The 27,586-nt window shown below is 41.5% G+C and overlaps 1 protein-coding gene across 2 annotated transcripts in view; it reads right to left on the reverse strand.

Annotated features, from left to right (window-relative positions):
• Positions 1 to 424: 424 nt before the first annotated feature.
• The window catches only part of LOC148131347 (tumor necrosis factor ligand superfamily member 4-like), an 88,522-nt gene continuing 61,360 nt past the window's right edge, over positions 425 to 27,586 (reverse strand). Inside the window, exons 2-3 of one of the 2 annotated variants that reach the window (XM_087962523.1) lie at positions 6,205 to 6,247; positions 425 to 830 (exon numbers count right to left, since the gene is read on the reverse strand). In XM_087962523.1, coding sequence (XP_087818649.1) covers positions 454 to 830; positions 6,205 to 6,247 — 420 coding nt within the window. In that variant the 3' untranslated portion in view covers positions 425 to 453. The remainder of the gene's footprint in view (positions 831 to 6,204; positions 6,248 to 27,586) is intronic. The other variant, XR_015749100.1, reaches the window with a different exon arrangement.

Here is a 27,586-nt window from a genome sequence, read left to right on the forward strand (position 1 = left end):
CTGGTGACTGCTCTGGACCTTAGATCACAAATTCCCACCACTTGCCCTTATCTTTTGTCCTTGCTCATCGAACATTCAGTCTCTTGATTTTCCACTGCTCATCCCTTTCTTCATCTCCTTTACTTTTTTTCTCTTCTCCTGCCTTCTGTCTCCTTCTCCTTCTACTCCCTCATCCTCTCTTCATCTCCTTCCCCTTCTTCTTTACTTAGTTGGATATCCTTTTTTCCCTATGATGCAACTCTGCCTCCACCATTGTCACCATCATTTGTAGAGTACCAAGCAACAAGCAACAAGCAGAAGAAAAGACCATTGCACATGCTTCTGTTTATTAATAGCTAACATCACATTTATTAGGCCTGGGAACCATGCTTCTGAAATGCACCAAATGAAAACCAATTTTGAATACAAGTAATACAAAAATGGCCAAGATCCGAATGAGCTTTTTATTACTTTCTACTTTTCAGGATAACAATATGAACGAGGAGTTAACATTATAAGATTTAATATTAAGTCATGTTTAGAGGTTCCATTGTCTTCATTGGATCCATTGTACATCAAATACACTTCATCTTTAGAACGAAATTCACCCACAAAGATTTCTTGTACTTCAGTCTTCTGGTCGCTGCAGTTTATCTTCAGAAAGTGCAAGCTAGGCTGATGATAAATTAGGAGACTTAATGGAACCTTGTTATTTTGCAAGGTGATTGTCCCTTTCAAGAAGAACAGATAAAGACCATCACAATGGATTGGAATTGAGTGGTTCACAAGATTGACTTCCATTGTACCATCTTTCTTCTTAATGCTAATTGGTTTCCGGTATGTGATGTGATCTGCAAGAAATTTCAGAAAAAGCAATGTAGCACAGGAGAACTATAAGAAGATTGGAAAAGAGTTGATGTGGTTCCAATTTACAAAAATGATACAAAATAGATCCAGGAAACTATCAAGTTCAATCAGCTTGCCACCAAGGCTTGGAAAAATCCTGGAAAAGTTAATCAAGCCATGGATTTGTGAGTGTGTAGAAATGAATAAAATGATTATTAGAAGCCAGCATGGGTTTGTGAAAAACAGATAATGCCAAAGAAACCTTATTTGATAAACCTTGATAAAGTGATTAAATTAGTGGATTAGGGAAATGCTGTGGTCTTCAGTAAGACATTTGACAAACTAGACTACAGCCTACTTATTGATAAGATAGAACAATGTGGGACAGACCATACCACCAGATGGATCCGCAGTTGGCTGACCAATTGCACTGAGCATGTAGCACTCAAAAGAGCTACATATAAATAGAGGGAATAAAGCAATGGGGTACCACAAGATTCTATCTTGGGCCCAGTACTCTTCAACATTTTCATAAATGATCTAGGTGAAGGGATTAAAGGGGAATTTATAAAATTTGCAGACAATACCAAGCTGAGAGGAAATGCTAACAATTTGGATGATAGCAGGATCAAATCTAAGTTGGTCTATCTGAATCTATCTTCCATATTTTGGTTGATAGATTCAGACAGAATATACTCAAGGATCTTGACAGATGATCCTAGACATTGGACCCTATCCAACAAGATGCAGTTCAATGGTGAGAAAAGTAAGGTCCTGCATTTAGGCAGTAAAAATCAAATGCATAGGTATAGACTAGGTGGTACCTGGCTCAACAATAGTACTTATGAGAAGAATCTAGATGTCCTAATGGACAATTAATTTGGTATCAGCCAGCAGTGTGCTGCATACCAAAAAAAAAGTCAATACAGTCCTAGGTTGTATCAACAGAGGGATAGTATCAAGGTCACGAGGACTTTGAAGTTTAGCTTGTTGCTGGGATTACCTGTTAACTGTTTTCTTTAACAGTAGATAGATGGTAGGTCAAATTCGTTGATTGATAATATTTCATGTTTGTAATATTTTTAATGCCATATAGTAATTTAACAAATAGAGATATAAATTGTGTGTCTGTTTTGCAAGGGGTGAGCTATTACTGTTGAAATACATTTATCAGTATTCAGCTGGTTGGGACAACCTATGTGCCTCTTTGTTATTTTGTTTTTATGTACATTTTTCTGGTTTTATATTGTTTTGTTTTGTTCTTTTCTTTCTTTTTTTAACTGAATAAGAATAATTGAAAGGGGCCTTGAAGGTCTTCCTAGTCCAACTCCTTGCTCAATGAAGAGACCTTATACCATTTCAGAGGAGGCTGTTCAATCTCTTCTTAAAAGCCTCCAGTGTTGGAGCACCCACAGCTTTTGGAGGCAAGCCGTTCCACTGGTTAATTGTTCTTACTGTCAAGAAAATTCTCCTTAGTTCTAGGTTGGTTCTCTCCTTGATTAGTTTTTCTTTCTTTTCCTTTTTTATTTTTATTTTTAACTTTGGAAATAAAATAAAAATGTTACTAAAGGAAGACTGGGCCCAAATTGTCATTTTTTGCTGTTTTTCTCCCCTCAGCTTCTCCTACTACCCAGTGCTGGGGATAGAACTGGTGGCAGAAGACAGATTCCCTTCTTTCCCCTACTGCTGTTGCCAGGAGTGGCAGACAAAATGAGGGTTTGTAGAAAAGTAGGTGGGCAAACAACTTTCACCAGGATACTCTGTGCCAGAGAAATGCCTCTGCTACCTGCAACCCTAATCCTCACCCAGGCCAGGAGTTCAGCAACAGAAATTCTTTCCCCCTCTTAAACTGACCCTCTACCATGGCTTTGGCACTGAAGGTGAAAATGTGTGGGATGGGGGAATATGCCCACACATATGATCAATGGTGTAACAGTACTTCTGAACATATAATTAAAACATCCCCTGCTCCTCCACAGCTTTGTCACTCACTTTAATACATACATTATGTTGTTGGTTTGAACTCCAAGCTTGGTGATTTGGTTGCAAACATTTTGTCCCCATTTGAAAAGACATCTTCAGTGTGCTTTGGATTGTGCTTGTCTGGGGGAGCACAACCTACAGATGGTACTTAAAACCAAGGACTATGACTCAGCAACTATAGCCAGCCAGTCATACAACCCAAAATCAGACCAGGACTCAGTAAAGGCCAGTGCTCCCCAAAACAAGCACAATCCAAAGTGTACTAAAGATGTCTCCTTGAATGGGAATGAAATGTTTGCAACCAAATCATCAAGCTCAGAGCTCAAACCAACATAATTACCAATCTGAGCTACTAATATTCAAAGACATTTCATACATACATTATATCCACCAACCTACCCATTGGCACAGGTGTGCTAAACCCCTTGGGGTGTTTTGATTGTGTCCAATGGTAGTGTCCAAGTTGTGGACACAACTTGGATTGTGTCCAAGTTTTAAGAAGTGTCAGGAACATACCACACCAGCAGTATACTTGCTGAATTGCATGTAAGCAGCAATTAAAGTTTGAAAGGAGGCTCAGCTGTACCACAGAGGGCACACCTTCAAATCTCTAGGCTGTGATGGAGTGGATCTTCCATGGGAGGAAGAGGACAGGGATGGGATTCAAATTTCTTAACAACTGGTTCTGTGGGCATGGCCTAATTTGTGGGTATGTCTTGGTGCTCACATGACTGGCTGGGCGTGGCTTGTATGTAAATATAAATATTTACCTAAATATTGATTTTTTTATATAAAAAAAGAGAGCAACTTTTGCTCAAAATCAGGCAAAACAGGCAGGCAGATTGAGTTGCTCACAGAATCACAGATTCACTCAGAGATCTAACTTTCTGCCACCTGCTACCTAAGTCTGCACTGAAAAAATAGAAGTTTCAGTCCTAAGGAAGGTTCAGCTCTGCTTTTAGATTAGACTAACCTAAATCTCCCGGCAGAGCTGATAGTTGGAACAGCTGATGGTCAGGGGGAAAAAAAAGGAAAAATAGCAACTTAGCAGGCATGCCAGGTAAGGAGTGAGTGGGCGGGGTGGGGAGGGGTGGAGCCAGCCAGTGGCATGATTTGCTGATTCTGCGAACTGCGCAGAATCGTAACAACCGGTTCTATAGAACCAGTCCGACCAGGTAGAAACCCACCCCTTGAAGAGGGTCCTCTGCTCCTGCCCTACATGCAGAGCAGGAATTAAGGAAGGAAGAAGCAGAGGTGAATGTACTCTCTGATGCCAGCAGAATATTTGATTCCTTTTTCTCTTTTCTCTGGCAAGAAAAAAGTTCTTTCAATGGCAGAAAAACTGGCATTCAAAACTTCCATAAAAGATAGCTAAGAGGATCAAAGCACTGTCGCTGCAAGGAGTTATGGGCAGAGTTCAGCTTCCTTTGTAGTAAGTGATATTTATGTTTTTCTCCACAAAAACTTACTGTGGTGAGTTACCTTCACAGTGAAATAAGAACAGAGCAGAACAAAATAACAGAGTTGGAGAGGACCTTTAGAGATCTTCTAGTCCAACCTCCTGTTCAAGTAAGAGACCCTGTACTATTCCATACAAATGGCTGTCCAGTCTCTTCTTAAAAGCCTCCAATGATGGAGCACCCACAACTTCTGAGGGCAAGCCATTCCATTGGTCAATTGTTCTCACTATAAAAAGTTTTTCCTTAGTTTTAGGTTGCCTCTCTCCTTGATTAGTTTCCATTGTTTCTTGTCTTGCCTTTTGGTGCTTTGGAAAACAGGTTCACTTCCTCATTTTTGTGGCAGCCCCTCAAATATTGGAATACTGTTAGAAATGTTTCAATGCACTTTTTAATGTGCATATGCATTAATGCACTTTAATGCATAAAACACTGCAAGAAGAATGACCTATCTTCAGTCTGTCTGAAATATAAGCAAAGGGCCAGGGTGCCAGTCCTAGTTCCTGGTTCCATGAAGCCTAAGAATTTTTGTTTTAAACTAAGAAGAAGATCTTATATCAGGCTAAACTGGCTACTATGGTCCAATTTCTACCATCTTTTCCAGGATAAGCTAGAATAGAATGAAGAAGCTTTAATGTATTAGATAGAACAGCTTTTTGTTCTTACTGGCAAACCACCTCTCTTGTGTGAATTTATAAGAACAGGTAAGGAAGACAAATGAGCTGTTAAATCTGCATTAGGGAGGAAGAAGGGAATTTTTCTTTGTTTACACAATAAAGGCTGACTCTTTAAAGTTTAAACTGTCTGTGGAGATTGTCACTTCTCAGTTGGAGAAACAAAACAACCACTTCATAAATGCATGGCAAAACACAAAACAAATCCATCATGACAAGATTTAGCAGTCCATCTGCATTTGAAAGACAATTCTTTTGAAGATAGTAAAGTCCACATTCTGGACAGAGAAGACTGCTGGTTTGAAAGAGGGGTCAAAGAGGGCCATCTACATTTAACAACACTCTCTCAACAGAGGAGGAGAGATACAACAACACAGGGGTGGGATTCAAAAATTTTAACAACCGGTTCTGTAGGTGTGGCTTAGGTGGTGGGTGTGGCTTAGTGGTCATGTTATTGGCTGGGTGTGGCCAACTCAATATCATTCACATCGAGGCACGCATCTCCTTGCCTGGCCTCTCATGACTGACTGTGGGGCTGCTGCAACAGTTGTAAGTGTGAAAAATGGTCATAAGTCACTCCACACGAGCAAAGTACCAGCACAGGAAGGAAAAAAAAAACTCCAGAGAAGTTCCTGAGACAGGAAGTCTAGTTCTGCCAAGAATGTAATAAGGGTTAACAGAGAGGCAGTTTCTGTAAGCAGCACCAGAATGTATCCTTCCTGCCTTCCTTACAGGATTAGGCCAGTAAGTTCTTCTAACAACTGGTTCTCCAAACTGCTTAGAATGTTAACAACTGGTTCTAGAGAATAGGTGCGAACTGGTAGAATCCCAACCCTGCAACAACACCTATCTCCTATTTACAACACAGACCTTTCAGCAGTTCCAAGGAGGTTCCACACCCATCTGCACTATTCAGGTGATCCTGAGGAAACAACAATCTCCAAGTGGCCTCAACAACTCTCAGAAAGAGTGCTAACAACCAGATGACTGCAAGAAATATAAATCCTTCCATCTTCCACCATTCAGTCAGAACTGAAGAAGTTTCTTGGATAAGAAGTGAAATGTCTTCAAAGAAAAACAAAGTCCAATTGCTTTTTGAAAAAAGTGGCTTTGGGATTCTTTAAGCTATTTCTGACCAAATTGGATTAGAGAGACATTATGGCCTGTGGTATCAAAAAGTCACTTGGAGGAGTTGAAAGGCAGCCTATCTGAAGCTCTGTCATGAATTTGAAAAGAGAAATAAGAAAGAAATACTGCTAACTTACTGCTAGGCTTCACGTAGATCCACTGGGCCTGGGAACCTGGGTTCTAAAAACATAAAGGAACAAAACAAGACAGTATAATATTAAAAAAATATGTACAAACTCAAGATGAAAATATAGGTCACATACTCCATATAAATTAAAACAATATTGTAAGAATCATACGAAATCTTAATTACAATCACTGGATGCAGCTACTTTTTTCAAATTATATACGAACATAAGAATAGCTCTGCTGGATTAGGCCACAACTCATCTTAATACAACATTTTATCTCAGTAGCCAACATATGCCTTTGGGATACTCACAAGCAGAAGTGGAGACATTCCCCTTTCTCACCATTATTTATTGAAGCTGATACAGTATTGGCTGTACGCTTTCACCAGGTCTTTGTAAACCTGTGGGAAGGTGGTCCCCTCCAGGTCCTCCCCTAGATTCCCTTCTGGGCTGGCCTCCATCCCCCCTTTTGCCTGCTCGTGGAGCGGTGGGTCAATCAGAATATGATGGACTTGCGGGACCGGCGTGATGTGTAATAAGTTCACATGGTGCAATAGGATTGTGTGTTGTTAGTAGGGTTCACTGGGTTAGGGATTTTCTGTCTTCACTGTGAGTTGTATTGTGATGGGGGGTGCACTAAGGGAGGCTCAACCAATCTCATTGTACACATGTTATACTCTGACAATAAGGGTTTGAAATATTGGAGGCATGTTTTCTCCAATTCAGGGATAATATAACTCTTCAAAAGAAATACAGTAGCATTCAATGGACCTATCCTTCATGATTTACTCAGTTGGGTTTTAAAGCTATCCAAACTAAGCCACAATCCAGGTGGTCTTACTAGCCTTATTATACTTATTAATATTTATTAAGACTTATTATAAATGTTTTGAAGATGAACTTCTTCAGGCACTAAAGGATATAATGAATGATATATTGCAGGGGGAAAAGATACCTCAAATGTGGAAAGAAGCCAATATTGTGTTGCTACCAAAGGAAGGTCAAGATGCTATGAAGATAAAGAATTACAGACCAATCTCATTAAAAAAGTTTTGGCAGAAAGAGTAAAGAAGATTTTACAGCAGATATTCATGAAGACCAATCTACTTAACTGCCAAAAAGACAGTTAAGGGGTAATTTGAGGACTGTTTTGCATATAATTGAATATTTACAATATAATGAGAAACAGGCAGCTCTAATATTCTTAGATGCAGAGAAGGCCTTTGACAATCTAAATTGGGCTTTTATGCTTAATGTGCTGGAAGAAATTGACTTTGGAGAGAATTTTATTCAAGGGGTCAAAGCTGTTTATATGTCACAGCAAGCAAAAATTGTTATTAATGCTGATTTAACTAATTCATATGAAATTCAAAAGGGTACGAGACAAGGATGCCTCTTGTCTCCTTTGTTGTTTATTTTGATGTTGGAATTTTGATGTTTGATGTTTTGAACAGAGATATCAGGCAAGACAAGAAAACAGGTATAAACATCAAGAAGGAAGTTTATAAATTGAGGGCATTTGCTGATAATTTGGTTATATTCTTGCAAGAACCCAAAATAATATAGAATATTTGATGAAGAAATTAAATGAGTTTGGGGTTTTAGAGGTTTTTAAAATAAACAATCAGAAAACAACAATGATAATTAAGAATATGACCTCGCAGGATTGTGACATAATTGAGTAAAAAGTCTGGTTTCAGGTTGAGAAAAAGGTGAAATATTTGGGGGTTATATTGACAAACACAAACACAAAACTTTTTCAGAATAATTATGTGCCTCTCTGGAATGATATTAAAAAGGATTTATTAAGATGGAATAAACTGCATTTATCACTATTGGGTAGCATTTTTGTAATTAAGGTCTTACCAAAGATGTATTTTTTTTTTGTTTTCAGACATTACCAATACTTGTAAGTTATACTCCCGTTAAACAATGCTAGAAGGATATTTCGAAGTTTATATGGCAAGGGAAAAAACCCAAGAATTAGATATAAACTACTGCAAAGAAAGAGGGGTTTGGGTTTACCAGATTTGAAACTGTATTTCGATGCTTGTTGTTTGGTCTGGCTAAAAGATAGGGTGAACCTCCAGAATAAGAGGCTACTTTATTCCTCCCTCCCTCCCTCCCTCCCTCCCTCCCTTCCTTCCATCCTTCCTTCCTTCCTTCCTTCCTTCCTTCCTTCCTTCCTTCCTTCCTTCCTTCCTTCCTTCCTTTTCTTTCCTTTTTCCCTTTTCTTCTTTTTCCTTCCCTCTTCATTCTCCTTTCTTCTTCCTTCCCCTCTTCCCCTCTTTTTTCTTCCTTGCTCTCTTCCCATCTTCCCATCTTTTTCTTTGCCTTTCCTCTTCCCCTTTCTCCTTTCCTGTCCCTTCTTGGATGCTCAAATGCAAAAGGGGAAACATTTATCGACACCTCCTTGCCTTGTGATCAAATGTCAGTAGTTTTGCTAGTAGTTTGTTTAGCTAGCCCTCTGCCAGCGAAAATGGAGCTTGGGAGGAGTGCGTATGGCCACTGTGGCTCCCCTGGGCTCCAACAGCCTCCTGTAGCCCTCTGCCAGTGAAAACAGAGCCGGGGGGGAGCTCCATTTTTGCTGGCAGAGGGTTGCAGGTGGCCATTGTGCCTTAAAACGAAGCTGCCCAAGCTACATTTCACTGGCAGAGTCACTGCAGGCTGGTCCTTCGTTTTTTCCAGGGCAGCTCTGCGGACCATATCCAAGCACCTTGTGGGTCGAATCCTGCCTGCGGGCCGTTATAGAAGTTATAGAAGACTGAAAGCCTTCCCTTAGATAAAAATTTTATGTTGATAAAATCAGTTAAGTATAGGATCACAAGATGAAACTATCATTCAACAATCATAGCAGCAGCCATTCTTCAAGTGACTATTGCTGCCCCCTGAAAATCCACAGACAGCAAAGACGGCTTTGTTAAGCAATTGAGGAACATAATCCCTTTCAAACCCATCAGACTGAATCCTAATAAGATTTTTTTTAGTAACTGGCAGTAACGGTTCAGTTTGCTAATTCTTATCCAGCACGTTATATAACTCAGACAAAATTTTAAAATATTGGCAGCTTTTTTAATTTATCAAGAATAATAGATATTTGTGTCATTGTTGTTGTGAATCAATAAAAGTGAATAACCTAAATGCAAATTAGGGGTTGAAAACCTGCACACTTGATTGGTCCTTGTACAACAACTTGGGATTGGGCCAGAACCAGTCCCTGATTGGCCACTTCTGGGACTGTCCTTATTGGTCAGTAGTTGGAACCTGTTGCATAATTTCATTGGTTAGTAAGGCAGCAGCTAACCCTATAAAAGGGTTGCTGCTGCCCATAGCATTGCTCTGTTCCATTCTGATTCCTGTTATTATTAAAGAGTTGAAGTCACTGGTCAGATGTCTGGTCTCCTTATTCTCCAAACTTAACACTGGCGACGAGGATGGGATACGGAGACCGAAGAGCTGACTAAACCTACAGAGCAACCTACAGAGCACGTGGTTGATCACGCACCATCAATGGCAACATGGCCAGCGGTGCCGTACCACCCGCTCCATTCAACCCAGAAACCGAAGACTGGGAGGCCTACATGGATCGGTTCCAGATGTTTCTGGAGACCAACAATTTGAAAGATGCAACAACCGGAAAAAAAAGAGCTATCTTTCTAACTCACTGCGGGCCAACCGTGTTTAAGAATGGCAAAATCACTTGCCAAGCCAGCAGAGGTGATGCATCACCTTTTGGGGTTGGGGCAATTCTGGCCCACGTGTTACCAAACGGAGCGGAGGCCCCCATCGCATTTTTTTCGCGAACCTTAGCTAAAGCTGAACGCAATTATAGTCAGCTGGACAAAGAAGCTTTAGCTATTGTTGCTGCAGTTAAAAGATTTCACGAATATGTTTATGGCCGTGCCTTTACAATAATCACTGATCATAAACCGTTACTGGGGATCATTGCGGGTAATAAACCAACCCCGTATATATTGTCCCCCAGAATGACCCGTTGGTCTGAATTCCTGGCGGCCTACAACTACACTTTGCAGCACCGCCCGGGGAAATTGATTCTCCACGCCGATGCATTGAGTAGAACACCGCTCCCAGACGCTGTTGTGGATCCAGCCCCAACCCTCTCAACACTACAGATTGAAACTCTACAGGCACCACCCTTGACGGCTAGAGACATTGCTTTTGAAACGAAATGTGACCCAGTTCTGCAACACATACTACGCTGGGTTGAACGGGGGTGGCCGACGGACCAAATTGCACCTGAATGGGCGCCCTTCAAAGCCCGCCAAACCGAGCTGTTTTCCCAAAAAGGCTGTATCTTGTGGGGCGATCGAGTCGTAATCCCTGCCAAATTGCAACAGACTGTGCTGGCGGTATTGCATGAGGGACATCCGGGCATTGTGCGGATGAAATCACTCGCACGCAGCTACGCTTGGTGGCCGGGAATTGACAAAAGAATCGAGGCCTGGGTCGCTACGTGCCAACATTGCCAGGACGTCAGCAACGCCCCACCGAAAGCAAGCCCAACTGAATGGGAAACACCGAGGGGACCATGGTCCCGTATTCATATTGACTTTGTGGGGCCTACCAAAGGTCACACTTTCCTGATTACTGTCGACGCCTATTCCAACTGGCTCGAAATTCATCGAATGCACACAACTACAACCGACTCAGTTATTAATAAATTAAATAGACTATTTGCCACGCACGGATTTCCGGACGTGATGGTCTCGGACAATGGCCCGCAGTTCACGGCCTTGCCTTTTGAACAATATCTGGCTGATCGGGGCATCCGCCATGCGCTGACCTCGCCCGCGCACCCTGCGGCGAATGGACGTGCAGAACACATGGTACAATTTGTGAAAAAGACCCTGCATAAAATGGAATTTGGCAACATCGACGAGAAAATCAATCGAATCCTCTTATTGCAGCACATCACGCCCCACAGCGTAACCAACAAAACACCCGCTGAACTTCTTATGGGGCGGAAAATACGATCGCACCTTGACCGGCTCCACCCCGCTTTCGCACCAGAAAAACCTGTCGGCTCCAGCAGCAAATGCCGGGAATTTAAGGTAGGCGATTTGGTCTTTGCCAAAAACTTTTCCGGCGACCCGTTATGGATACTCGCAACCGTTACCCACCTCACCGGGCCTAGATCTTACCGCCTGCTAACAGACGATGGGAGGGTGTGGAAACGCCACATAGACCAACTCCGATCGAGATTATCACCCAGCGGCCATGACTTCCCCGGTTCAACAACTCAAGGGGGAGGGAGTATCGAGGGAATTGACTTTGATACAACTAATAGCGGGTCAACGGGAGCCCTACAGCCCAGCGAAGCACCGGAACGTGAAGCGGGGAGGGAGTTGATGTCTTCAGGGAACTTTAATACAGGGGAAAACGAACTGCAAAACCCCGAAGAAACACGCAGCAGCAGAGACATCCACAGTGAATGCAGCATGGAATCGCCGTGCAGCGAAATAGAACTTAACAATGGTCATCCAAACGCTCCACCGGAACCGGACGTTGGACAAAACCCGATGGAGCCTCGGAAATCATCCAGGCAGACCAAACGGCCTGCCTATCTTGAGGATTTTATCACAGCTCCCCTCAAACGGAACCCAAGGGGGAGGGGTGTTGTGAATCAATAAAAGTGAATAACCTAAATGCAAATTAGGGGTTGAAAACCTGCACACTTGATTGGTCCTTGTACAACAACTTGGGATTGGGCCAGAACCAGTCCCTGATTGGCCACTTCTGGGACTGTCCTTATTGGTCAGTAGTTGGAACCTGTTGCACAATTTCATTGGTTAGTAAGGCAGCAGCTAACCCTATAAAAGGGTTGCTGCTGCCCATAGCATTGCTCTGTTCCATTCTGATTCCTGTTATTATTAAAGAGTTGAAGTCACTGGTCAGATGACCAGCTCTTCCCGTTAGTGCTCTAGATTACATCATTTGTGTGCACATAAATACCTAGAGGACTGGGCAGACTTATTTCAGATAACTGGCTAAGGCAGAGCAAGAACACTGATTAAAATCTAATATGGTCAGAAATTCAGTGGCCCTGTAGAAATCCAGTTTGATCATGGGGCATAATACTCAGAAGAACAAGCTGCAATCCTGTATGAACCGAAGTGGCTGTTACAGACTCCTCATGTATTAATGAAATACTGTAGATTGACTAGAATGTTGAGTAGGATACTTCCATTTAGAATTAACTATGATGTTTGGTTGTTAAAGCAATATGGCAGAGATTTATTTTAAAAAGTTTCACCATATACTTCTATAAAATAAGAGATAAATTACCAGTGTCCTTATTTGTAGTGAACCACCAGAAATCTGTCAGGGGCAGGAGTCTTCCCTGATTTCAGATATAAAAATATAGTGAACATTTCATGAAGCAAATAAGGTTAGTCAGCTAATCTTGTCATAAATTTCTATTTTCTATAGATATCAATCTATCTCATAGTAATAAAGATGTAAAAGAATAGACAAGGAATAATGGATGGAAACTGAACAAGGAGAGATTTAACCTGGAAATAAGGAGAAACTTTCTGACAGTGAGAACAATCAACCAATGGAACAGCTTACCCTCGGAGAGAGTAAGAAAGTGAGACTTTCAAGAAGAGATTGGACTCCCATCTGTCAAAAATGGTGTAGGGCCTCCTGCTTGGGCAGGGGGTTGGACTAGATGACCCTTCCAACTCTGATTATCTGTTTATCTGAATTCAATTTAGAATAAATGTGATAGGAATCCATCATATACTTCATTAAACTTAGCTTTCTTGTAAAAAGAGAAGCTCTATTCTAGCTTGGCAAAAGCAAACAAAAAGAAGCTTCTCCCTTACTTGAAGTTATTTATTATTATTTACTTAGATTCAGTAGGGAAACCCAGCAGGATCCTGAATAGCATAGGCAAGATGTGTTTCATAAGAACCTCTATAAACTCTATTCCTTAAATACTATCTTACTAAGATTTATTTATTTGTTTGTTCATTTATCATGTTTGTATATCAACCATCTCACAAAAAAGTGATTCTTTCATAACAGTTTCACTATTGGAGATACAAGCCAGTTATGACAGCCAAGTAATAGCCATGCTGATGTTAATCTTCCTGTTTATACCCAAATTAGCATATATCTTATGAGTTTGTTTCATTCTATATTCTTCATTCTATATTCACTTCATCCTTTTCCCACTAAAGTTAAATATGAAAAAAGATAGACTAAATACTGACTCATTGTAATAATCTGTAATTCCATGATTCACTGAGTGTTTTGTTTATCTTAATGATGAAATGGATTAAAGAATCTCCTTTATTCTTTTACCTCTGAACCCAGTAAGGGGAAAGAAAAACAAGTTTATTGTTCTCATATTTTTGTTTATTTTAAAAGACCTCAGTGAAGCCATAAAAAGGAGCTTGTGAGTTCCTAGATTTGGAGGGGAAGATTCCTGTCATCCATGAACAAACTTTACTTTTGGTCTTTGCTGATGTGGGAAGCCCCTGTCCAGAAGAACGAAATATTTGGGGAAATATAAAAAAAGCGGAATATTACATTTCCCTAAAGGAGAAATAGAGACATATTTTTAGAGGCAGAAAGCAATCCCCAGTCTTTCTTAATAGCTACAGCAGATGCCAGTACTTAAGGAGATAAAGAGCTTATTGAAAGAGTAAGAAATCTAAATGGTTCCATTCATAAGCAAAGCAAATACTGCAGGCAGAAATCCATTCAAAACAGGATATTTCAAAACTCCTTGCAGCAAAGTTTGACAACTAACAAAAGTAGAATGGGACTTCCGGTTTGCCAGGCTTCGGCAGCGGCAGGGATTCGTGATCCTGCGCGATCCCTGTTGCGCTAGCCGTCTTGGTGCCTCCGATCCCGACGGGTCTGGAGGCTAAGGCTGCCCCGTAGAGGCAGCCGAAGATAGGGGGATCCGGAGAGGGGTTTGGGGGTGTCGCAGACCCCCTCCCCAGCTGGGAAAACCCCCTTCTCTCAGGCGGTGGAGCGGCGGTCTGTAATGGCCGCCACAAAGAAGCCGGCAGCTGGGTAAGACTGCGCAGGAGGAAGAGAGAGAAAGTTTTGAAGAGAAAGTTTTTTTGGCTGACCCAGGACTTTAAGATACACCTATCATCCTGAAAACCATGACTTTTTGAACGATACTTTGTTTCCAGAGGAGATTTTCAAGCGGCGAATTTGAGGTGCTGAAAGGGAAAGTTTACTCTCCTTCCCTACGGAATCAACAAATGGACATTGAGAAACCTGTCTTTTTATAGAAGGTAAAAATTTGGCTCCTTGTTATAAGTGGGAAGGGAGAGGACAAAAAAAAAGAATAGCAAGATTTTGTTGGAGGAGATGCCTTGAAGATTTTGAGACTAGAAATTAATTGCAACAAGGCTTTAAAATACAGATTGGGCTTTTTTTTTTCTTTTTATTGATATTACCCCAGGAAGAGAAAGTGAGAACTTTGTGTTTTGTTTGGACTGATTGATGACTCTGGGACTTTGGGGAACTGTTTTAACTTTTGAAACATCTTGGTTGTTTTAAGAAGAAGAAGGGGGGGTAAAGAAAAGGTTTATAATGGCTTTACCTGTTGATGAACTTAGAAAGGAATACGGAAAAATAAAGAAAGAAGGCAAGGATGCTGTGAAAGAAGCTTTTCATTTTTTAGAAATGGCGCTTGCTATTTGTCAGCAAACACAACAACAGATGGAGGAGGAGGAGGAGGAGGAGGAGGAGGAGGAGGAGGAGGAGGAGGAGGAGGAAGAAGAAGAAGAAGAAGAAGAAGAAGAAGAAGAAGAAGAAGAAGAAGAAGAAGAAGAAGAAGAAGAAGAAGAAGAAGCCATCTTTAATGAATCCAAAAGTTTAATTAAGAAAGAAAGGAGAAAGAGAGGAAGGAAAATGAAGGACTTAAGACTTAAAAAAACACCCAAGAAAGAGAAAAATAAGATGCAAAATCAATACAATGTTAGAAAGCAAAGAAAAAAGGAATACAACAGAGAGGGGAAGCTAAAAAGGTGGAGGTTAGGAGAGGGGGGGGGGTAAAAAGGCCAGGTGGGATAAGAAAGGAAGAGAAAAGGGGGGAAAAAGCCACAAAGGTATGAAACAAGATGGGAAAAAAGGAATGTTTTTTAGGGATAAAGGGTAATGTATAATTTTTTTAAAAAAGAAGATTCTGCAAGGTACATAAGATGGTATTGTAGTATTTGTATTAGAAATAGAAAATTAGAAAGTTATAAGAATTAATAAAAGATTAAAATATTGAAATGTTTAGTAATGATAGACTTTAAAATTTAACAAAATATTAAAGGGAATGTCTAAAATATTGAGTTTAATTAAAGAGTTTAATTGACTATTGGGTTGATGTTATTATAAATTTATTATTGTAGCATTTGTTTTTGAAATAGATAATTGGAATGTTATAAGATTTAATATTTAGATTTATTATCTAATTATGTATCTAATCATTTTGGATTTATTATTTTTTCTTCTTTTTAAAAAGTTAGTAGGTAGAATGTACTAAGCAGAATCAGATTGGGTATTAGGCGTTATTTTAAATGTTAATTTAGGGGGACGATAGAAAGGCATCATACTTTGATTAGTGATTCCAGGAGAAACTCTTTTTTTTTTTTTACTATAGGGAATGAGATAAATGGATAATTTGGAAAGAATGGACAAAAGATACAAGTATAATGATTTAAATTAAAATGAAATAAATAAAATAGAATTAAGAAGAGTGAAAAGCGGGGAGAAGCTATATAGAAGATATAGAATGGTAAATAAGATAGGTAATGGTATATAAGATGAGCATGAATTTAATTGAAGTCCATATAAAGAGAGGTAATCTGGGGCCAAGCTACTTTCTAAAAAGAAGTTTTACGTTTTTGTGTTTTGTGTGTTTATGTTTGTTTGAGAATTAATAAAACCTTGGAGGAATGTTGGATGAGAATAACGGTAAACAAGTCAGAGAGAAATGAAGATGATGACTATAAAATGGATAAATATAGAAAAAATAATAATAATAATGAAATTGAATAAGAGTAAAGAGAAATAATGAGAAATTTGTTAAAAGATATTTATATGTCCATATGGAAATGGGGTAAAATAGAATTATGTTGTATAAAATAATGTTTTATTCGACTTGTAAAAATTTATAATGGAAGAGGTTTTATGTACTCAATGGTTAATGATGGTTTGTTTGTCTTTAAAATTAATAAAATTTGTTTTTAAAAAAAGTAGAATGGTAGGATTAGTACAGCAGCCCCTTATCCAAGGTCTAATACAGGACAAAAGCCATTAGTCACAATAGGAATTGCCCAATATTCTTTCAGAACACAAGCCCCTTCATTGCACAATCCCCCCTCCCAGCAGCATTTCAGGACCTGTATAAAAATCCTGACACTCATCTAGCTAATTGTTCAGCTGACCCACAGCTGCACAATGTCTTTGTGTGGTTCTGTTTATCAATACACTTTCTTTCCAATCAGCCTCCATGTTGTTTCCAATGTCTTTCTTCCAGCTTGGAACTGAACCAGATGAATTTTCCTTCCAACAATTTGGTGGTCCAAGCTAACCTGACCAATGGATCTGGCTCGGGAAAGCCTCCACCTTGCCATCCCCCGAAGCAGACCCCTTATGTCTGTGGGTGAGCCCTGGACCTGGGCTGTTTGGAGCAAGGGTCGTAAAGGGAGTTTTGAGTGTTGAGATCAAAGGCTTGGAAAGAAGACCTCTAAATTTTAACTTTAAAAGCCCAGGAGGTGAAAGAGACTGTCTGTCTGTCTGTCTGTCTCTCTGTCTGTCTGTCTGTCTGTCTCTCTCTCTCTCTCTCTCTCTCTCTCTCTCTGTGTGTGTGTGTGTAGGAATTCTCCCTCTGCAACAGCTGGATCCTGCACCCTCTGTGTCTTTCCTAGCAACATAAAGATCTGTTTTACCAACAGAGCCTGGAAAGTAAGAGGGTAGGCCAGAGTGCAGGACCTTCTGTTAAGAGAAGAGAGATTGTGTGTGGGAAGTGACTGAAGGAAACTGAGAGGTTCACTCCTCAGCAACTGACTAAGCATCACTGAGCAGATCCCTATTTTGGAAAGAAGGTATTTACTTTATTTATTTATTTTATTTTATTTGTCAATTGCTTACAAGATAATAGGTATAAATAAAAACATAGTTATGAATACATGGATACATATAAGAAAAATAAAAGAAATAATAGGACAGGGATGATAGGCACGTTGGTGCGCTTATGCACGCCCCCTACAGAACTCTTAGGAAAGGGGTGAGGTCAATAGTAGATAGTCTAAGGTTAAAGTTTTTGGGGTTTGGGGAAGAAACCACAGAGTGAGGTAGAGTATTCCAGACTATGACCACTCTGTTGCTGAAGTCGTATTTCCTGCAGTCAAGTTTGGTGCAGTTAACCTTGAGTTTGTATCTATTGTGTGCTCTTGTATTGTTATGGTTGAAGCTGAAGTATTCATTGACAGGTAGGACATTGCAATGTATGATTTTATATACTAAACTTAGATTGGACCAAAGGCAGCGTAGTTCTAGTTTTTCTAGGTCTAGAATTTCAAGCCTGGTGGCATAAGGTATTCTGCAATGAGTAGAGGAGTGGAGAACTTTTCTTGTGAAATATTTCTGGACTTTCTCTACTATGTTAATATCAGATACGTAATGTGGATTCCAGACTGATGAGCTGTATTCAAGTATTGGTCTAGCAAATGTTTTGTATGCTCTAGTTAGTAGTGTGATATTACCAGAGAAAAAGCTACATAGGATTAGATTAACAACTCTTAATGCCTTTTTGGCTATGTAGTTACAGTGGGCTCTAGCGCTTAGATCATTTGAGATGAGTACTCCAAGGTCCTTGACAGAGTTTGGATCATCAACAAGGTCTTGACTATTCAGCTTGTATTTTATTTTCTGATATATTTTTTTTGCCAATATGTAAGACAGAGCATTTATTTGTTGAGATTTGAAGTTGCCATTTGTTTGACCATTCTGATACATAGTCAAGGTCTTTTTGAAGGGTAGCAGAATTATCTGTGGTGTTGAATAGCTTTACATTTATTATACTAATAAAAACAGACAAAATAACACATTACAATTAGGGTGCAATTAGAGTCTGCATACTAATTTTGTATACAATATAACAAAATTTGGCCAATTGACAAATGCAAATTTACTAATTTATAAAAGAAATACAAAATGCACAAGTATTGGATGGGTGTCAGATCCATGTATCTGTCATTTCTTCAGTGGAATAAGAAAGGGGGGGGAAGGCTGATAAAGAAATCCTTTCTTGATGTAACCTGAATATATTTAATCTTATATCAAATTTGTACAACCCACACATGATACAATGGAGGGAGAAAAGCCAGATGGCCGGAACCTATCACTGCTGAGTGGCACAGCCAGGAGATGAGAAGATCATAAAAATTCCACAGTGAGATGTGTCCTGGGAATCTCTGGAAAAGTTCGTTCTAAAAAGAGGGTGGGGGAAAATTAGGTATGCCCTGGAAAACTGTGAAAAAGATTGTTTCTCCAGAAGGGGGGGTGGGGAATTAACATACTGGCTTTTGTTTCACTAAATACATCGAGATAAGGGGAGGGGTTTCTAAACTCCCTTATCTATCCCTGTAGCCTGAGGGACCTCAGACACTGCTTTGAACTCCTACATGAATTGTCTCATCTCAGTAAAGGATTCCTTTTGATACGTTTGGTGTTCAGAAGTTCATTTTTGTTAATTGAATGGGAAAAAGTTCTGTAGCCTGACATAAAGCAGCATCTGCAATAGAGGTCAGCCCAGAGAGGATTTTTTTTAAAAAAAAACAACAACAACAACCTTCACTCTACTGAGGGGACCCTGCAAGAAAAAAAAAGTCTGAGTACAGCAAGAACCAAGGGGAAGCTGAATGCTGGGGAGAAACGTCGACAGTTACCCAGCCAGATACTGACTCGGTGCACCCCATCGAAGATAGCGAAGCTGCCTACGAAACCTCCACAAAGCCCCAGTGGTCTATAGGCGTCGGAAAGAGAGACAGCTGGGACGGAAGAACCAAGGGAGTAACCCTCACCCAGGGCAATCGTAAACCCAGATGGAAATTGGAGCTGGAAGCTCTATTGGATCAGGAAGAATGGGTCGAGGAGCCACTGGCCAATGACCGACTGAGACAGTACATAAATCGCCTCATGAAGGAAGCCCTGGAGAACCTCGAGGTGAGGGATGCACCAGGACACCAACGCAGGAGAGCAAGGGAACCAGAAAATGAGAGAACCCGAGCTGCCACCCCGGATTCAGCAGAGAATGATCAGGCAGCAGGACAAGCTGAAGAACCAGCAGCCATATCAGGTACCCGACCCCTAAATGCCCCAGAACAGGGGATTAACCCTGGCCAACCCAGAGATATACAACTGCAGAGGAAGGTCCCACCCCGGGAGTAAAATTTGATGGGGACCCCAAGAAATTGGGATTTTTCCTGGCGCAAGTCCTCACCTACATGCAAGAATATGGGCAGAATTTCCAAACCCAGGGATCCCGAGTATGAGTCGTCACCCTGGCCCTTGAAGGGGCAGCAGCAAGATGGATGGTGAAGCTCCACAATGTCAACGCCCCAGAATTAAGGAACCTTGACCTCTTCATGACGGCCCTACGCCACCGCTTCGAAGACCCTCTGACTGCATCAGAGTCGTAAAGCAAGGCCATCGTCTGAATACACCGAGGAATTTCGTGACCTGGCTGGCCGAGTCAACTGGCCATAGGATATCCTAGTCTGGTGGTTCAAAGATGGACTAAATGACAACCTATATGCTGCCTGCCTGCCCCCCCCAAACCTCCTGCATGAACAGTACATGATGGCAGAGGAGGCGGAGATAGACATGACTCGTAACCAGTACTGCAGTGGCAAGTTTTGGAAAAGATCCCCACCCCTGGGGAAATGGGAAATTTTCAAACCCCAAGCCACCATGACTCCAAGAACATCTGGTTGCTTTAAGTGTGGAAAGAAGGGACACCGCACAGCAGAATGCCGTTCGAAGACCCCTGCCAGAATGCCAGACCACCCATCGGGGGGAAACACGGAACATCCAGCCCTTGAGGAAAGGAGACTGGCCTGAGAGGCCAAGTAGCTGTGGGATTCTGATCCTCCCCAACCCAGAGGAAGAACCCCCAATGCTCCAAGGGGACCTGAGCCAATCCAAAAGCGATCTGGAAGACGACCCACTGGTAAGCAACCCAATTGAACCAATCACTCTACCCCTAAGACTGTTTATCCCCAGCCAAGGGAAGGGGGAGGAAGTTGCAGCATTGTTGGATTCGGGATGCACCCGATGCCTAATAAATCCCTCCCTTGCAGAGGAATTGGGGATCCAACTGAAAGAAATGGAAAATCCCATCGCTTTCTGCCAATTAGATGGAACTATAGTGGGGGGGGGGGAGCCAGCTAGGTTTACCACAGAACCATTGAAAATAAGATTAGGGAACCATAGTGACATGCTCACATTCATTGTAGCCCCAGGAATGGAAGAACTGCTAGTCCTAGGTCTCACATGGCTGAGGAAATGGAATCTAAAAATAAATTGGAGGAGTGGAACTGTACAATTCCAGAGAGATGTAGTATTTGCAAATAGCTCAGAGGAAAGGATAAGGAAAGGAACAGAGAACAGAGAATCAACCATGACCAGACAGTCGGCTGAACCCATTAACATCCCCAATGAGTACCAGGATCTGGCCCAAGTATTTAGCGAGGAAGCTTGTGATGAACTCTCACCCCATCAAGTCACAGACTGCGCTATCAAAATCCTACCAGGGGCTAAACTCCCAAAACCACAAGTGTACTGCATGTCTCCCAGAGAACTAAAAGAACTCAGAGCATTTATTGACAAAAATTTAAAAGGGGGTTTCATTGAACCCGCCCGACCAAAAATAGCTACCCCAGTGTTATTCTGCGAAAAGAAAGATGGCTCCATGTGTCTGTGTGTGAATTACCAACAATTAAACATGATTTGCATAGAGAATATGTATCCACTCCCCCTCATGAAGGACATGTTAGCCCACCTCTCGAAAGGAATTTTTTTTTCAAAGTTAGACCTACGAGAGGCATATTACCGCATCAGAATAAAGGAAGGGGATGAGTGGAAGACAGCTTTTAACACACCATTGGGATGCTACCAATTTAAAGTCCTCCCCTTTGGACTGCAAGGAGTGCCTGCCATGTTTATGCAATTGATCAATGAAACCCTTCATGAATTTTTATATAAAAGGGTTCTAGTGTATCTTGATGATATTTTAATCTACACGGAAAAGATGGAAGAACACATCAAGCTACTTTGTACAGTCCTCACAAAACTCTTAGATGCTAAACTATATGCAAAACTCTCTAAATGTGAATTCCACCAAGAAAAAATTGACTACTTGGGGTATGGAATATCCCACGAGGGAATAGAGATGGACCCACAGAAAGTAAAAGCTGTGATGGACTGGGACCCACCGCACATCCGCAAACAACTGCAAAGCTTTCTGGGGTTTGCGAACTTTTATCGCCAGTTGATTCCAGCTTTTGCAAACATCGCCCTCCCTATCACGAACTTGCTAAAAATGAAGGGGGGGGGGAGAAACCCAAACCAAGGCAACCCCTTATCTGGACAATGGAATGCCAAGCGGCATTCGAGAAACTCAAACGTCTATTCTCAGCAGAACCGGTCCTTAAGCACCCAAATCCCAAACAACCTTTTGTCAACCAAGCAGATATTAGTGAAGTTGCAGTTGGAGAAGTCCTCCTCCAAAAGAATGGAAGTGGATAATTACAACCATGCGCTTATACATCCAAGAAATTGACAGAAACCAAGCAAAGATGGGCCATATGGGAGAAAGAGGCATATGCTGTGCGGTGGGCAATGCTCACATGGAGACATTTCCTGGAAGGAAACCAAATCCCCTTTGAAGTATGGACTGATCACAAAAATCTGGAAGCTCTGAGAAATCCATGGAAACTCTCCAAAAAACAAGCAAGGTGGACTCTATACTTTAAACAATTTAATTTCACTCTCAAATATTTTCCTGGGGGAAAGAACTTCTTAGCATGCACTGTCCAGATGCACTATCCAGAAAACCCCAATACAACAGCAAAAAAGATTGAGTTTATAAAACCAATGATCCAACCGACCCAACTAGCAGCCAAAGTAATCAGCCAGGCACAAGAGCAAAAAAAAAAAATCATCCCTGACTGAAGACACAATGACATCAATATTTAAGGAGGCACTACTTAAGGACGATTGGCTCCAGGCTAACAAAAACACTTGTTTACTCAAAGATGGACTGGCTTGGGTAGAAAACAAACTTTATGTCCCTGCAAGCCAGAGAATGGACCTCATGAAACGCTGCCACAACTCCAAAATAGCAGGACACTTTGGGTTTGTAAAAACCCTGTACCTCATCAAGAGACAATTTTGGTGGCTGTCCCTCAAAAAGGACATTGAAAACTATGTTGCGAGTTGCCCCACCTGTGCTGCTGCAAAGAGAAGACAAGGAAAATATCCTGGACTTTTACAAACAGTAGCAGACCCTTCTGCTCCCTGGAATGAGATCTCTATGGACTTTATAGTGGAGCTTCCCGAAAGTGCTGGAAATACTGTCATTTGGGTTGTAACTGATTTTTTTTCCAAACCGGTTCACTTTATTCCATGCCAAAAGATCCCAACTGCCAAGGCATTGGCAAAGATGTTCCTAATACACATTTATCGCCTTCATGGAGCTCCCCAATGGATTACCGTATATACTCGAGTATAAGTCGACCCGAATATAAGCCGAGGCACCTAATTTTACACAAAAAAACTGGGAAAACTTATTGACTCGAGTATAAGCCGAGGGTGGGAAATGCAGCAGCTACTGGTAAATTTCAAAAATGAAAATAATTAATTTGGGAAACGATCTCACTATCATGAAAGGTTTAATTGATTCACTTACCCAAAAGAAGATGATGATGACAGCGGGAGGCAGGAGTCACTCTCTTCCCCTCCCTCGGAGGCCCCCTGAGTCAGGAGTCGCTACCGCCGGCGCGGCCCCAGTCCCGCCGCCTCGGGAAGGGAAAGGCAAAGCGCTTTTTGCTTTTCCCTTCCCGGCTGGGGCTGTTGGGAGTCGCTGCCACCGGCGCGGCCCCAGTCCCGCCGCCTCGGGAAGGGAAAGGCAAAGCGCTTTTTGCCTTTCCCTTCCCGGCTGGGGCTGTTGGTTTAAAAATGCCCACCAAAATTTGGATGTGAACTGAACACCCCTATCTGAGATACCGTATATACTCGAGTATAAGCGAGTTTTTCAGCCCATTTTTGTGCTGAAAAATCCCCTCGGCTTATACTCGAGTCAGATTCCCTCTGAAAAAAATATGGTGTGGAGTCGCTGCCGCCGGAGCGCCCCAGTCCTGCCGCCTCGGGAAGGGAAAGGCAAAGCGCTTTTGCCTTTCCCTTCCCGGCTGGGGCTGTTGGGAGGCGGCGGGACTGGGCCGTGCCGGCGGCAGCGACTCCCAACAGCCCCAGCCGGGAAGGGAAAGGCAAAAAGCGCTTTGCCTTTCCCTTCCCGAGGCAGCGGGACTGGGGCTGCACCAGCGGCAGCGACTCCCAACAGCCCCAGCCGGGAAGGGAAAGGCAAAAAGCGCTTTGCCTTTCCCTTCCCGAGGTGGCGGGACTGGGGCCGCTCCGGCGGCAGCGACTCCACACCATTTTTTTTTCAGAGGGGAATCTGACTCGAGTATAAGCCGAGGGGGATTTTTTCAGCACAAAAAATGGGCTGAAAAACTCGGCTTATACTCGAGTATATACAGTATCTCAGATAGGGGTGTTCAGTTCACATCCAAATTTTGGTGGGCATTTTTAAACCTGTTAGGCCCCACCCAGGGGTTGTCGTCATCAAGTTACCCCAGACGGATGGATCTATAGAGAGAGTTAACAGCGTATTAGAACAATGTTTAAGATGCTTTATTAATTACCAACAGGACAATTGGACTGACCTTCTTCCTTTGGCAGAGGTAGCATACAATAACTCAGTCCATAGTAGCACAGGGTTCACCCCATTCCAGGTAGCCACGGGCCAAGAATTCAACCCCATGCCAGAACTACCCACCAAAGATCCTGAAATCCCCTCCCTTAAGGAGTGGATGGATAACTTACAAGCCATGTGGCCAGTGGTAAGATTATCTTTACAGGAAGCTAGAGCAGTTTTCAAAACTCAAGCAGACAAAAACGTTGAGAACCTAAACCTTTCAAGATTGGGGACCATGTATATTTGTCCACAAAATTCTTAAAATCATTCAAACTCTCTAAGAAATTAGCATCAAAATTCATTGGTCCATTCCCCATCTCCAGAATTATTAACCCTGTGATGGCAGAGCTTTGACTTCCAAAAACACTTAGGCAGATTCATCCAGTATTTCACTGTAGCTTGCTCAAACTGGAGATCACTTCAAACCTCAGACACCCCGCCTTCCCACACCTCCAACCTCCATCATGGTACATGGGGAACAACATTTTGAAATTAAAGATATCCTTGATTCACGCACTCACTGTGGATCCACACAATATTTAGTAGCTTGGAAACACCTTCCTTCCTCAGAAAATGAGTGAGTAGCCAAATGACACATAAAAGTACCCACATTACTATGAAAGTTCCACCTAAAATACCCTGATAAACCATCCTGAATTGCAAATGTAATGCATGATTTTTGTTTTTTCCATGTAGACCTGTCTGTTTTTTAAGGAGGGCAGGATGTCAGATCCGTGTATCTGTCATTTCTTCAGTGGAAGAAGAAAAAAGGGGGGTGGGGTGGAGAATGATAAAGAAATCCTTTCTTGATGTAACCTGAATATATTTAATCTTATATCAAATTTGTATAACCCACACATGATACAATGGAGGGAGAAAAGCCAGATGGCTGGAACCTATCACCTCTGAGTGGTACAGCCAGGAGACGAGAAGATCATAAAAATTCCACAGTGAGATGTGTCTTGGGAATCTCTGGAAAAGTTCGTTCTAAAAAGGGGGTGGGGGAAAATTAGGTATGCCCTGGGAAACTGTGAAAAAGATCGTTTCTACAGAAGGGGGGAATTAACATACTGGCTTTTGTATCACTAAATACACATCGAGATAAGGGGAGGGGTTCTAAACTCCCTTATCTATCCCTGTATGCCTGAGGGACCTCAGACACTGCTTTGAACTCCTACATGAATTGTCTCATCTTAATAAAGGATTCCTTTTGATACGTTTGGTGTTCAGAAGTTCATTCTTGTTAATTGAATGAGAAAAAATTTTGTAGCCTGACAATGGGGGTACTAACTTGGTAATGATACAGGCTTATCTTGGAGATGTTGCAGGTTCGGTTGCAGACCACCACAAGTATCATGATAAAGTGAATCAAAGCAGGGGTGTGATTCTACCGGTTCAGACTGTTTTGGTATAACCGGTTGTTACAATTCTGCACAGTTTGGAGAATGGGCAAATCGCACCACTGGCTGCCCCCTCCCTTCCCCTCCCAGCCCTCCCAGCCCCTCCCAGTCATTCCTTAACTCGCATGGGCACCATCCAACTTGCCTGCAGTTGTGCCTTCGCCTAGTTTTTGGTAAGTTGTTATTTTTTCTCCCCCCCAATGATCAGCTATTCTGACTATCAGCTGTGCTGCGCAATTTACATTAGCTAGAAAGCAGGAAATTGTCAGATTTCTTGCTTTCTACCTAATCTAAATCGCTGTTGTACTGCTTCACCTTCAGCCAGGAGCTTCCCTGAGGCCAAGTCAGGAGTAGTATTCAGGGGGTTGGTGGGGGGAACAAGTGACCTGAGAGCAGAGCTGAACTTTCCATAGGACTGAAGCGTCTATTTTTCAGTGCAGACTCAGGTAGCAGATTGCAGAAAGATAGATATGTGAGAGACTCTGATTCTGTGAGCAACTCAATCTGCCTGCCTGCTTTGTCTGATTTTGAGTAAAAGTTGCTCTTTTTTAAATAAAAAATTCAATATTTACATACATGGTGTGTTAAACAGTTAATTTTGTGAGTTTGCTTGCAAGCAAATTTTATGAGTTTGCTTGCAAGCAAATTTTATGTGACAGACTCAGATAGCAGATTGACTCTGTGATTCTGTGAGCAACTCAATCTGCCTGCCTGCTTTGCCTGATTTTGGGTAAAAGTGGCTCTTTTTTTATAAAAAAATAATAATATTTATGTACATGGTGTGTTGTGAGTTAATTTTGTGAGTTTGCTTGCTAGCAAATTTTATGAGTTTAATTGCAAGCAAATTTTATGTGACATTATGCTTTTATATTTTGAAATTTGTGGCAGATGTACATTCTGTGATTGTTTTTGTACCTTAATGGTGTTGTGTAATTTTGTGAGTTTGCTTTGCTTGCAAGCAAATTTTATAATGTTGCATTTATATTTTGGAATAAGTGAGATTTTGTGTATGTTTTGTCCCCAATCCCCATTTTGTTGGACAATGCACCCATTCTCTTAAAAATTTACCACACCTGTGAGATTCTTTAATGAAGGAAGGCAAAAAGCTGGTGACACAGCTGGGTCTTGGGTTGCAAGCAGATTGAAATTGCGAATCTGAGCCTTTTAGGCTTAATTGTTAATTCCCCTTTGAAGCTCCTGCAGCTTGATGGGTTTATTTGTGTGCCTTTAGTTAAAGTGATTGCCCTGGATCCTGTCTTCCTGCCTTAATGGGTTAATGGAGCTATTTTTAGCCTGAATCTTCTTATCTTAATGGCTCCACTTAAGTGTTTCTATTGTCAGGTCTGTCTGCTCTGAGTTTTCTCTTTCAGCTGGTGATTCTTGGTTTTCCTCAAGGGGGAAGGGCTGGCTTCAATTTCTTGGCACTGTTTTCTGAGGTTTTTGGTGCTGTGAGGTTTCTGGCACTGTCCTTCCAAGTTCTCATAGAACAGTGCTGCCTGGCTGGAATTCTGAAAAAAGCTTCAGTACATTTTTTAGATGAAAAGTCTAAAAAGCTTAGGTGACTAAACATGACTTCCCCTCTATCTCCTGGCTTCTCTGCTATAGCTCTCATTCCATTAGGGACTATTGATCTAGGTAAGCCCTGGGCTAATGTAAAGTAGTATTAGCTGCGAAGGATTTTTGTGGCAAAACTAGCACAAAGTAACAAACTCCCTCGGTTTGGTAATTGTTGTTCCATTTTAAGTGTTTATTCTTCAATTAATTAATTGTAATTATGCAAATATCAGCCATTCTTTTATATACACAGTGTAACATCTTTTTTACAGACTGTCATTCTCAAATCCACTTTCAGCTCCGTCTTGTGTACTTTTTTTATTATTTAAGCATTAAAGGCATGAAATAATAAACTACCTTTTGTTTTGGTATATCTTTTTTATATTTAAAACAGTCATTAGGGCAAAGAAATGAT

This window comes from Notechis scutatus, chromosome 3, assembly GCF_049901735.1.
Source record: "Notechis scutatus isolate UNSWTSFEM ecotype Mainland chromosome 3, rNotScu1.2, whole genome shotgun sequence".
In the NCBI taxonomy this organism is placed as follows: Eukaryota; Metazoa; Chordata; class Lepidosauria; order Squamata; family Elapidae; genus Notechis; species Notechis scutatus.